Here is a 12,356-nt window from a genome sequence, read left to right on the forward strand (position 1 = left end):
GCCACAGCCACATCTGAGCGCTTGTTATTACGTGGCTGTTTTTCCAAGCGCTTATCTACACACTAAAATATGTTGCTTTAAAAAGAGGTGTAGTACGAAATCGAATTACTGATGTCGGCATGAAAGGGTTTATGGAAACTCTTCAATCAGTGCAAAATTAGCTCCATACTGACTTAGTTTAAATAAGCTGATCGGGAAAAGGTTTGAACTGAGGCATGTTCAGTCACGCTTGAACTGACATGAAATGTCTGACACAAGGTTTTACATTGGTTTGAAACACGGTAAGTTCAAGTAGTTACAATTCCTATGTGTGCGAGGTCCCACCACTGAAATGACGGGCATATCATAAAGACTGATAATTGGATATAAACAAGAAATAATGTAAAAAATCATCTGTTCACTGCTTTGCTAGACAACAGTTAACAATGTCTGGATGCCAGATTAACAAAAAGACCCCAATGTGCTATGAAGTGAAAAAAAGGTCTGCAATCCAGTCTTCAGAGGCAGATTTACTGCCTTGAATAATCAAAAAGAAGTTCTTTTGTTTTCATGTTTAGCTCCCTCATGCCAACACTACACGAGTGCAAAAGCTTTACATACGAAGCTTTGTCCAGCGCCAACATGAAACCTTGGATAAATAATAATAAATGCTCATTCCCCAAAATTGCGTACTTTAGCAGTTTTCAAACCACACCAGAGCGTACAATGCAATGCTTGTATGTTTGACTTTAATACATCTTTGTTCATTGAGGAGTGATTGTCACCTTTTGGAAGGATTTGAACGGCAAAGACTGTATTTAAAAAATGATTTGCAATCTCTGTTTTTCTAAAAGAACTGCATGCCAACGTAAGTTGTCTCTAAGCACGAACAATGCATTGGCCCAGGACACAAAGTTTAACTTTTGTCTGAAATTTTTCCACTGGCGGTATAAGCCCCTACGTGACAAATTAAGTCACTTTTCACAGATACCTTTAGAAATAATTCATGGGCTCCCACAGCTCTGCAGACCATGGACTAAAAAACAACAGCCCTAGGAAAAGCCATTAGCTTGTGAACTGAAAAAGACCCTGCTAACTTCTTTTAATGTAATATAAATAAGGTGGTTCTTCCCTCTGCTCTATCAGCTCTTAAAAACATGAGTGTTTCAGTTCCTTTTGTGAGCAGCTCTGACACTGTTCTTTGTCGGAGGCACTTCACATATCCAAGCACAGGCATCTACCCAACTGCACGCTCTGAAGCAGAGCAACACTGGAGGCAGAGGCATGCTCCTTACCCAAGGAATCGTTGAGAAGAAACAACCTGCATTTGGCAGCTCTCCTCACCCTCAGCGACTAACATCTGTGAGGAAATTATTTAACTGGCCACCTCACACATAGCTATTCTAATAAATTAGTCACTGAGCAAAGGAGACTCTGCGGGGTTATCAGCAATTAATTTTCACATGGAAAATATCTGTACAATTAGGCATTCGTAACTGTACATATCCTTTTTGATAGGCCAGGAGCATTCTCTCCCAGCATGAAAAAGGTAAAGCCTTGGTGCTCTGCAACTGATTGATGCATGTGGCAAAAAAATCCCTATTGTTCTCAGGTGGAGCATGACGATTTCAAAGTAATGAAAAAACCTTAGGACCTGGATTCATTGCTTCTGCGAATCCACGGTCTTCGCTGAGGCTGTAACAGCAACTGAGCTGTAACCCTAACTCACTAAGGCTTTTCAATCTTTCATTGAGATACATTCTAAAATGTAAAACCCTGATACTTCATTTATCCAAATGGGATTCACTTAAACAGAAATCATCTGTGGTTGGACTGGAAGAATGTTTTTTATATAGCATGCCACATAAAATACACATAAAGACAAATCTTTGTGTTTTAAATCCTTAGCACCACAAGAACACAGGACCGTGTTATGAAGTCCTGTCCTCTGGTCTCAAAGGCGGATGCAGCACAATCCCTCTATATCGCCCTACTCCTCCCGCTGGCTAGTGGTTCAGCACCTCACTGCTGCTGCGATTAAAAATCTGCTAATTTCCAATCTAGTTTTACTAAAAGCCAGCTGGTACAGAGCAATGCAAGGACCTGTACCTCCCTGCAGCCATCACTCCAGCAGGGTGAACCTGTCATGGTCTTTTCTCCTCCTTTAAGCCCATCTCCTTCTTCTGAACATCTCAGTCTAAGAAATCACACATGGTATCCAAGAGGTCTCGCCAAGGCTTTGTAGAAGAGCTCTGATGCTCTCCTGTCCCTTCATACCTCTGTACCACCCTTGCTTTGCAGTGTGAAAGCTATGCAACACTGCCTGAGACACGATTCTTCCACTGGAAATTATTAGTGGACAGCGCCGAATGATAGTGTGCATCCTAGCGTGTCCTCTGTGATATATCTGAACTCCTATGCAAAGCGTCTGTGCTGAAATTTCTTCGTGAGTAATATTCAGTGTCAGGACTCATGAAGTCATGCCCGGTGACCTACTTCTTCTAATGCTCTCCACCTTGCGTCGTGACGACATCACGATGCCACTGAGGTCTCCAGAGAGCTAAACCAGAGGGGGGAAAAACGGTGTGTGACACTTCAGGACCTGTCATCACTTTAAAAGGTCCCGTACTTCTTCATGGGCGTTAAGCAAATGATGCCAGAAAACCCTCTGCCTCATGCTGAACACCACCATACCTCCTCGCCGAGTGACTGCCTTCCCATCCCCAGGGGACATCGCCACCCCCTGTGCCACCTGCACCAGGGGGTCACGGGGCAGGCAGTGCCACGGCGGTGGGGGATGGCAGCCCTTTGCTGTCAGGAAAGCATCTCCCTGCTTGTCACAGCAAAGCCACCGGCGTGCCCTATGGTAGCTGCGACATCGCAGCCGTGGGGCTGTGAGGAAATTACAGTGGGGGTGGAAGCCAGCCAGTGAGATTTTGTGGTAAAATAAAGTGAACTTTCCAGTGAGGTACATATTTTCTACGTCCCTTGGCTTCCTGATGTGTAAGCCATGGTGCATGAGAAAAACCCTGCTCTGTGGCAGAATGTGTTGGTGCTCTCTTCGTGGAAAACACAAGGCCCGAAGCAGTTAAATCCCACACTGCTTGTGACTGGAGGAGACAGGGAACAAGGCTGAACGGGACACAGGGAAGGGGGAAGAGGAGAACAGGGATATGAACTGCCGGAGAGGCGGTTCCATGATGAGCGATGAGACTCCAAACAATGTGACAGTTCACATCATTTTTCAACAATAACCTGCTGTCTAACAGCGGCTAAGTGACCCCTTTCAAATTTCCTGTCTGGAAGAGCAGAAGAATAGTCGGGTACTGATAACGCGCTGAATGAACCGATAATAATTAAGCGCCCTCTGGTTGGGCAGGGCTCTTTCAGATGAAGCGTTTTAAAGCTCTGCTGCTGGAAGCGTGAGGAATGTGGGTGAGGTTTGCCCTCTCAAACGAAGAAGGTTGTGTGAACACGTTCATCCTCAGCCCACCCCAACCCCAAAATGACAGCCTTAGCCCCAAAACCCGCACCCGCCCGCCCCGTCCCTGGGTGGTGAAGAGCGGGTACGTGCTCTGTTCGGGCTGAGGGACGGCGGCAGTACTGTACCTCATCTGGCAGGCTGACAACCAGGTCATTTTCCGTCTGCCCTACCAAGGCCTGCAAGAAGTACTCGCTGCAGGCGGCCAGCACAGCCCGGTGGGCGCGGAACTCCTTCCCCTCCACGATGAGCGTCACGTCGCAGAGAATATCCTGCTTGCGCTGGTCATTTAAGCAGAGGAGAATATTGGTACAGTGCACCGTTGACTCATACACATACATGGGGGAGTCAGTCTTCTCATCCACAGACATGCCGTTCACACCCTGGAGCGGAGAAAACACAACGAGGCAGTGAGGAGCCGCGCTCGATTTAGTCAACGCAACAACATTGCATGGGGGATTTCAGAAGATTTTAGCAAAAATGGCGAGAATGACTGTTGTGTCTCCTAATAGTGAAAAAAAGGGGTTTTGTCCTTGCTTCTGTTATTTTTATAATGAGGGAAAAAACCCGCAAAACCCCAGCCTGCTCTCAGGCGGACAGAGAGCGCCGCATGGTTACACCAAAGACCTCCACTCAAGTGAAAGGTGAGGTGAGGCTGTATCTGATGGGGACAAGCTGCTGCCTGTGGTGACCTCGTTTCTCAGGCAGATTTTAAGCCTGAAGGGAGAGGGAGATATTTAGTGGCTTTAGAAGAAATCCATCTCCAGGTTTTCACACATTCACTTGTGGCTTAATGTCATTTACAGAAAAGAGCAGTTTCTGAATTCCAGACCCACAGGCACAGGAAAATCCCCTGGCCTCTGCGGAGCTCCAGCTATGGGCAGCCGGGCAGCACGTGGGCGCCGGGGCTGCTCCTGCCCGCTGACACCTCTCCCCGTGCTGACAACAGAGCAGACGCTGGTAGGACGCACGACACGCGGTACCAGCGTGTGAATTAGGAAGTTCCCTGTCTGCCGTTCTGCGATTTCTGACTCACGTCAGGCTCTCAACGCCTCTGAACACGGGGATCAGGCTTGTGGTGGTGCTGAGGGGTTCGGGTTCCCCACCGCCTGACACCACGCAAGCCCCGTTAGCACTCGGACACGCTGAAGTCATTTTTCTCTTACGCAAAATTTTCTGCTGAGCACCAGACTGGATGCTCTTTGCAGTGTTTTCCTGTTTCAGTTCTTCTGACTAAGAAAGCGAAAACCCTGTGCTGTATCTGAACACCCTCGGTACCCCAAAACAAACTGAACACTTGTTTCAAGGCTTACGAAGGAAAAGGGATTATTTGTTTATATGATTATTTATTATGATTATTAGTTTAGCTGCTGCCAAAGGTAAATTAGTGCAAACATGCAAACTTCAAGTATTTTAAGGAATTACTTATTCTCCTTATTGCAAACAACTGCCTCCTGGGAGGCACACAGTGTCGAGGTGACAGAGCAGGGTGTTTTGGTATAATTCTGCTGCACTGCAAATATCCAACTCCTGGAGAAAGTGGAAGAAAAATTCCTCCCCTGTAACTTTTTTAAAGTGGATCTTTGCAGCGTTTTTCTTTGCTAGTACAATACACAGGTATACAAGTAGGCACAAAATGACTTCAAACTGTTTCTCTTGCCATGCACTCAAACCAGGACATCGTTTTCCTAAGGCGTTGCTCAAAAGATACCAATAATCTAGGCAAGAACGGACTCAAGAAGACACGTGTGCTGCCTGTAAATATATACTAGATTTCTCAATAAAAACTCCATCATCCCAAGTTTACAGGATTTGTAAGTCAGCCGCCCTGATGGCGCTTTCTACAAAACAGGTATTTTTGCCAACATTACAGAACTCGAATACTGGAATTCTTAGAAGCCTGCAGCTTCTCTGTAGCTGGTATTTGCAACGTTTACCGCTGACTCACGCTACGTTTCTGAGTATGCAGCCGAAATGCCTACACTAACAGAAAAACAAACAAACAACTCGGTACCCATCATCCTTTCACTGACTTCATATCTAGAGGAAAGACACAAATCCACTTACTTGTCTGCGTACAGGTAGGGGAGGGAGACATTTTTTGTTTTTCTATGCTACAGGTTGGATTTCTTAACCAAAAGAAAATCCTTTTTGACTTTTTTATTTTTTCCCATACAGTGGCACTACCGAGAAGAATTGACAGCAATCGTTTTATTAGTACTACGTTAAGGTACAGAGAAAATGATACTTGGCTCATCCCACTCATAGTGTTCTGTGTAACTGAGCTCTGATGCTAACGATAGCGTTATAACGATGTTCTAAGTGGTCACTCTTGCGTGCTATGAAATGAAAGAGTTTACAAGAACAATCTAGTGGGAAAACCTGAGAGTTGCAAATGACAATGCGACGGGGAAAGCTTTAAATTTTTTTTTCCAGGCACGTCCTCTGCCTGTAAGTCTCAGATGGTGACGAAATGTACACGAAACTTGAAACCTGGCAGGTAATGAACAGAACACCAATTACACTTTCAGTGCCTTTTTTTTTTTTTTTTTTAATAAAAAACACTGTTTGCCTGAAATCACAATCCTTTTTTTACGGTAACAGTGCAATTTGTGTGAATCAAACCCTGAATTACTTAGTTACTAATTAGTAATTTCCTACTTTTTAACTACAGCTCTCATCAAGTGCTTTTTTTTTTTTTTTCTTTTTTTTTTTTTTTCTTAAATTAGTTGCATGCCCTGTGAAGTGCTGAAAATACCGTGGTGTATTTCCCCACCGGCGAGGGAGCCTGCCTCCTGTGCTAGGAAACCCGACCGATGTGCTACTGCGATGCTGGGGCTGCACACCACAGCCTCTGCTCCACGGGGTCCCCACCTATGCTTGCAGGAAGGCCCCCTATCCTGGGAAGTGTGTTGCTTATTTTCACAGAGAAAGGCTTAGAGTGCAAAGGGAGAAGGTCACCTTAGGGTTTTGGCATGTAGTAGCAAGGAAATTAGCAGAGTTCACCTATTTTTTTTTCTTCCTCTCCTTGGAAGAGAAAAGAGGGACTCAGGCTCTGAAGCCTGCAGCAAGCAGGGCTGGAACCCGTTCATACACTGTTAATTCAAAATGCGTAATTTTTAGCTGAATTCAGTATTGTGCTGAGTTTGCAGAGCCTTCTTCATGGAAATCATTGTCACGCACTTGGTATTCCTTCATTCTAAAGAGAGAATGACTTAGCAAGCCTCTCTCCGGCTCAAAAGAACACGCTGCGCGTTTGTTTGCATATAGGTCACCCTGCTGCCAGAAAAAGCCTCTTTGAAACAAAAGTTTCCAGAAAGCAGCAAGAACTATTGTGGGCAAGGAAAGCACCATTGAAACCTCACCAGAAAGACAAAAAAAAAAAAAAAAAAGAGTTGCAACCTCAGTGAAGAAAACTGGAACTTTGCCTACACAGCACTTATGTAGTGCCTGGTGGGAGATGGCACCCAGCCCTGCTGCAGGGGCAGCAAGCAGGGGGCAATGGAGACCTCTGGAGTGCAAAGAAGTTGCTCGTAGAACATCCAAATCCCTCTGGTTTGCAGCATGGTGTCTGTTCTGGCTGGCACTCGCCCCAAACTCTCCAGGAACGTATGAACGAGCCGCCTGAGCCGCTCCCAAAAATACATTGTCTAGCATGAAAACCAGCTCCAGTCACACAAGAGTAGAGGGCAGGCAACGCCGTGCCTGTTTTTAAAGGGGAATGTTAGGGGAGAGAAAATCTTGACAGACCAGAAAGTTCTGCATCAGAACTGGGCTAATGAGATGAAAATGTACGTCTAGATCATGGCAAAGGTACAGAACACTTAACCAAGCAAATTACCATCGTGACAAAGCAGCATGGCTTCTGCGCGGGGAAGTCATGTCTCTGATCTGCTCTATTAGTATTCCTGAAGTGTGTCAAATTAGCAGTGAGGAACACTGGTATGTGTAATTAGTGTTGACTTTCAGAAATCCTTTGATAAAACCTTTACAAAAGGCTGCTGGAGAAGCTCAATTGTCATAAGGTGAGAAGTTGCATCAGACTGGAAATGACTTAGGTTAAACTGTATTAAACAGAGAACGGATACACAGGCAATTTTCAGCAGGTTATCAGTGCACTATCTCCAGAAATGATACAGCATTGGCACCAGCTCACATCTGCCTATGGCCACGCCACTTGCAACATGCCTGAGCTCATCTGATCTCCAAAGCTCGTCGTTTCCATCCTTGGAGATTTTCAAGACCAGACTGGGTATAGCTTGGTCTGGTCTCAGAGCTGACCTTCACAGAGCAAGACCTTGTGCTGGAAATGTCCTGAGCTCCTCTCCAACATGAATTATCTACCTGATGATCCTACATTGATGAGTGACCTAGAAGCCCACAGATCATGACAGGGAAACTGAAGTGCGTAAAATTAGTTCAAGTGTCAAAGGTAATACCAATAATATTGGGAATTGCAGAAAGACAATATAAAAAAGAAACAGACACAAGGAAGGTGATGCACTAAATCCAGGGCACTCACACACAAGTGGAAATTAGAGGGAAAAATGTATTTTCGTAGAATGGTAGAGGTTGGAAGGGGCCTCTGGAGATTGCCTAGTCCAATGCCCCTGCTCAAAGCAGGGTGACCTAGAGCAAGACTAGGACCATGCTCAGGACTATGTCCAGTTGGGTTGTGAGCATCAACAAGGTGGGACACCCCACAACCTTGCTGGCCAACCTGTTGCAGAGTTTAATCACCATCACTGTAAGTCAAACACTATTTGATCTGCAATATCTATTCCAATTTGGAGTTTCTCAGGGAAAAGACAGACTGGAGACATACAGACTGTCATCACCTAGAGGTACCTTTAAGGTTACCCAAGAAAGCTAGATGAAAAGGTAGTGTTAGGAAAGAAACATTTTAATAAGGAAATGACACATTTTCTAGTCACTGCTGTTGTGATGTACTGTGATGTCTGCATCTCGTTGCTGATGTTGAAAGAGGGAGAAAAGAAATCCTCTGGAGGACGATGAAAAATATTATGGGAAAAGAAGAAGTAGCCCTCCTCAAATGAAAACATATGATCCATTTGATAAACACTATACAAATAAAACAACAACAAAAAAGATAAAAGGTCAAGGCATTACGGCTCTTTATTGCTTCTGATGTTGCAAATACAAAAGGACACCCAAGTAAAAGAAGCAAGGGAAATGCAAAATTTGCAAAAAGGAAAGCTCTGATTACTGATCACAGATATGAACTGAAATTGCACCTCACACTCTTAAGGAGGATGCTTGTTGTGTTTTTCCAAATTCCACTACAACTGCAATAAACCTCCTTTGCAATTGGCCACTGCTGCATGTTACTGGACCGCGAACTCACTGGATACGAAAAAGGATTAGTTAGACCCAATAAAAATATCTGGGGCCACATTCTGCATTCAAGCTTACATAGGATGAAAGTTCACATTGCAGGGCACTGGCCAACAACAAACTGCCTGGGGAGAGAGGACTCTGCCTGTATTATCCCTGCTTCCCAACCTACCAAGCACTGTCACAGACAGAAATTATTTGTCGGATGGCAACACAGATGTAAACCCAAAGCTGGCACCTCCATACGTGTCTCCTAAGCCACTCACCCTCTCCGGCCCCAACCCCAGCTGATGGTGATGGGCATGCTGTCATGCTCTCCTCCCTCGGACAGGCACGGGACCAAGCTGGTGAGGCCAAGTAGCAGAGAGCACCCATCCAAAGGCTACATGTGGTAGGTGCCCCTGACACCACGGCCTCCTGCTCCTGGTGGGTTTAGGACATGAGAAACCAACAGATTTTGTTATGTGCCCAGCTCGGGTTTTGCTTGGAAGCACAGGCTGGAGCTCGTGCTGTATCCTGTTATACAAGGTGACTCGCAGCTTCCTCCTGATCATGTTAAGAGAGGATCAATACTGAACTGTGGCTATTTTTAGTTTCACTTCAATAACAGTAAAAAAAGAAAAAAAAAAAGGACACTTAGGGCTATCTAGCAGTGGTCAGCTTGACCACATCTAAGGCTCTTGGTCAGAGGTGGATGGACAGTCTGCAAAGCTGATTTGCTTGTAAATGTCTGTAGGTATTCCTTTTCAATAGGATGCACAGAGTGTGAAAAAATACCCTTTTGTTCTGAGGTTTTCAATTACTCTTTTCCAATAACTGAGCAAAAGGCAGTAGGAAAAAAATGGGGAAAATGCTGACAAAATAATGAAAAAGTTGAGTGGAACTCGTACTTCTGACAAACGGCAGCAAAAGCACATCAGATTTGACAGCTTTTAGTGATAAACACGCACTGTTTTTAAGTGGCAAGTGGGAGGAAAATAGTTTTCCAGGGCTTCCTTCCTCATCTAATATTTTTTTTCTCTGAAAAGACTCATTTTTTGCAATCAACACCTTGGTTTTAAAGAAATTTATCAATAAGTGACACTTCAGAGCTCCTAAAATGACCATCTTTATAATTGGTTATTACGATCTCTCAATTATAGATATAACAACAAAGGATATGATTATATTGTCACTGCTTTCCTTTAAAAAGAAACTATTGAAAGGCCTAATGATTAATTCACCATTTTTGAGAGCTCACTGTAATGACAGAAGACTATATACAAAGGTCTCTTCAGTGAGCCCATTATTCAATTAATAAATGCTGAATACCAAGCAGTCATAGTCATATGAAACTCCCAAGAATTGTGTGAATTTTTAACCAATTAATTATCAATTACAACATCATAAAACACCAGCACAAAAATAGAAATAATGAAATTTAATTATACATTATTCTTCTTAGTTGCTGCAAATACTATACAAGACTGATTTTGATTAATAATTCATACAGCAATAAAGTATCAGGAAAGATAATTATACTGTGCCACAATTCTCACACTGATTTCTGTAATTACAGATTACAACAGTGTTAGCAATTTAAAAAGGTTAGGGAGCAGTAGTAATTTGCTATGTCATCCTCAGCAATATTAATGCCTCCTTCTCTCGGCACCCCAGATAATTGAAAATAGACTAGCGGACCGCAAGGCTACACGGGCTTGCCTACTGCCAAGCATACTGCGGGTGCCAGGCCCATTAGCACGAACATCTTCCAAAATGAGATTTTCGCATTGTTCAAGAAACGTCTGCTCTAAAGCGGAAGATATAAAGCCAAGAGAAAAAGGCATTATAAAGCACTCTTGGCTGGGCAGCTGATGCTGCTGGCGATGGCTGGTGCTTCCGAGCCTACCCCCTCAAAGCAAAATCTTCATTTGACCAGGAGTGGGGAGGGAGGCAGCTAAGGGAAATGCGAGAGGGGATTTCACCTTGGGACTTCTATGGACGCAGGTTTGGCTGGGCACACCGCAGGGCCCTGCAAGCATTTGGTTACTCCGGCCTCCCAAAGGCAAGAATTCACATTGCTGAGGAGGCCGTGTGGCTCCAACACGAGTCACATCAAGTGTTCATGGCCTGGGGAGCTGAGTATAGCTCAAGGCCACAAACTGAGCCCCACCTTGTGAGCTACACCAGGGCAGCGCCTGGGCTGACTGCAGAGCTCTGGCATGAGCTCTTGCCTCTTTATGGCAAGCTTCATGAATTTTCGAAGCTGTGACAAGAATATTGAGAATTCATTCCTGAGCTTACACCCACAGGAGCAGGGATGCCTCCTCAAGGCTGTGCAGCAGCTGCTTTGCACGGCCATATGTCGCCACAGCACAGAGGCTCTGATATAGGAAGCACGACCCAATGTGGAAGTCAGTTTCTGGCTTTGTTTTGCTGCCCCTATATCCTACAGCACAACTGGACAGTGACTAGGAAAAAAGGAGGAGTGCTGATGCTACACTTCTACAAAGAAGTGCTGACCATAACTTCTGCATGTAGCATTTTGGTTACTTAAAATGATTTCACTATCGGAAGATTGCACACAAGCAGAAATGTACTACGGCTTCAGTTGTGCCACAAAACAACTTTCTTGTTTTTTGCTTGTTTGCCTTTTTTTTTTTTTTAAATAAGTGTCAGGATGCCCATAGACTCTGTGATTAATGTTTATTTAAACCCCGTGTGCCTACTCTAAGGAAATTGTGCTTTGGGTTGTTCAGAGATTGGTACCATAAAGAAGCAGGGATTCCCAGTGGAGGCTACTTTGAAGAGTCCAAATAGATTTATGTTCCACATAGAGATAAAACCTGTTTCTTGACTTCAGAGAGTTGTGTTGTTATTGTTTTTTGAGAGAGTAACCCAGCTGAATAAAGTAAGGATAGCTTGTGGTCTTTACGGACTTTAGCTAACATTCAAATAATGTTTACACATGGTACATGCATATATATATGTGTGTGTGTGTGTTCTGTTCTATACAGGCTTACTAAGCAAAGTATCCATATGCAGCTTTTTACAACTCAGAAAAAATAATAAAATCATGCCAATAATTGTCCTAGGCTCAATAGGTCAGGCTTAGTTTAACACACATTTTCAGCGTTCTTGAAATATAAATGATGATGTTGTCATAAGAGGAGCATAGTAAATGGGGTCGTATATGGTGTATATCTTCCCAGATATATAGTGGCTAAGAAAACAGAAGGAACAACAGAAGAATCGTCTTCTATCGTTATTTTTCAGAAGGCACTCAACAAACATATATGTACGTGGAAAGTGAGAAACACAGAATAACTCTTCCCTGATACAGGCTCTTCTCACAGCTTCCACATGGCTCTTTACAGTAGCTGGCTATGGTGGAAGCGGACTGGAACCAAGTCTGCTACTCAAAATAGCTTATTCAAAGCAGAATGGGGAATGCCCAACGCTGAAACAGTGCCAGGAAACCACTACAAAAAACAAACACCATATTATGTTTTTCTGAAGTGGTCAAAGGCTTCAAGACCTTGGGGAAAGGACACAACCTTTT

General features: G+C 44.1%; 1 protein-coding gene across 2 annotated transcripts in view; it reads right to left on the minus strand.

Moving 5' to 3' along the window:
* BACH2 (BTB domain and CNC homolog 2) overlaps positions 1-12,356 on the minus strand; it is a 188,665-nt gene that overhangs the window by 44,473 nt on the left and 131,836 nt on the right. For both annotated transcript variants that reach the window (XM_084284252.1, XM_084284253.1), the window contains one exon: positions 3,589-3,843. In XM_084284252.1, the coding sequence (XP_084140378.1) occupies positions 3,589-3,831 (243 nt within the window). In that variant the 5' untranslated portion in view covers positions 3,832-3,843. The remainder of the gene's footprint in view (positions 1-3,588; positions 3,844-12,356) is intronic.

This window comes from Netta rufina (genome assembly GCF_964035555.1).
Source record: "Netta rufina genome assembly, chromosome: 3".
Taxonomy (NCBI): domain Eukaryota; kingdom Metazoa; phylum Chordata; class Aves; order Anseriformes; family Anatidae; genus Netta; species Netta rufina.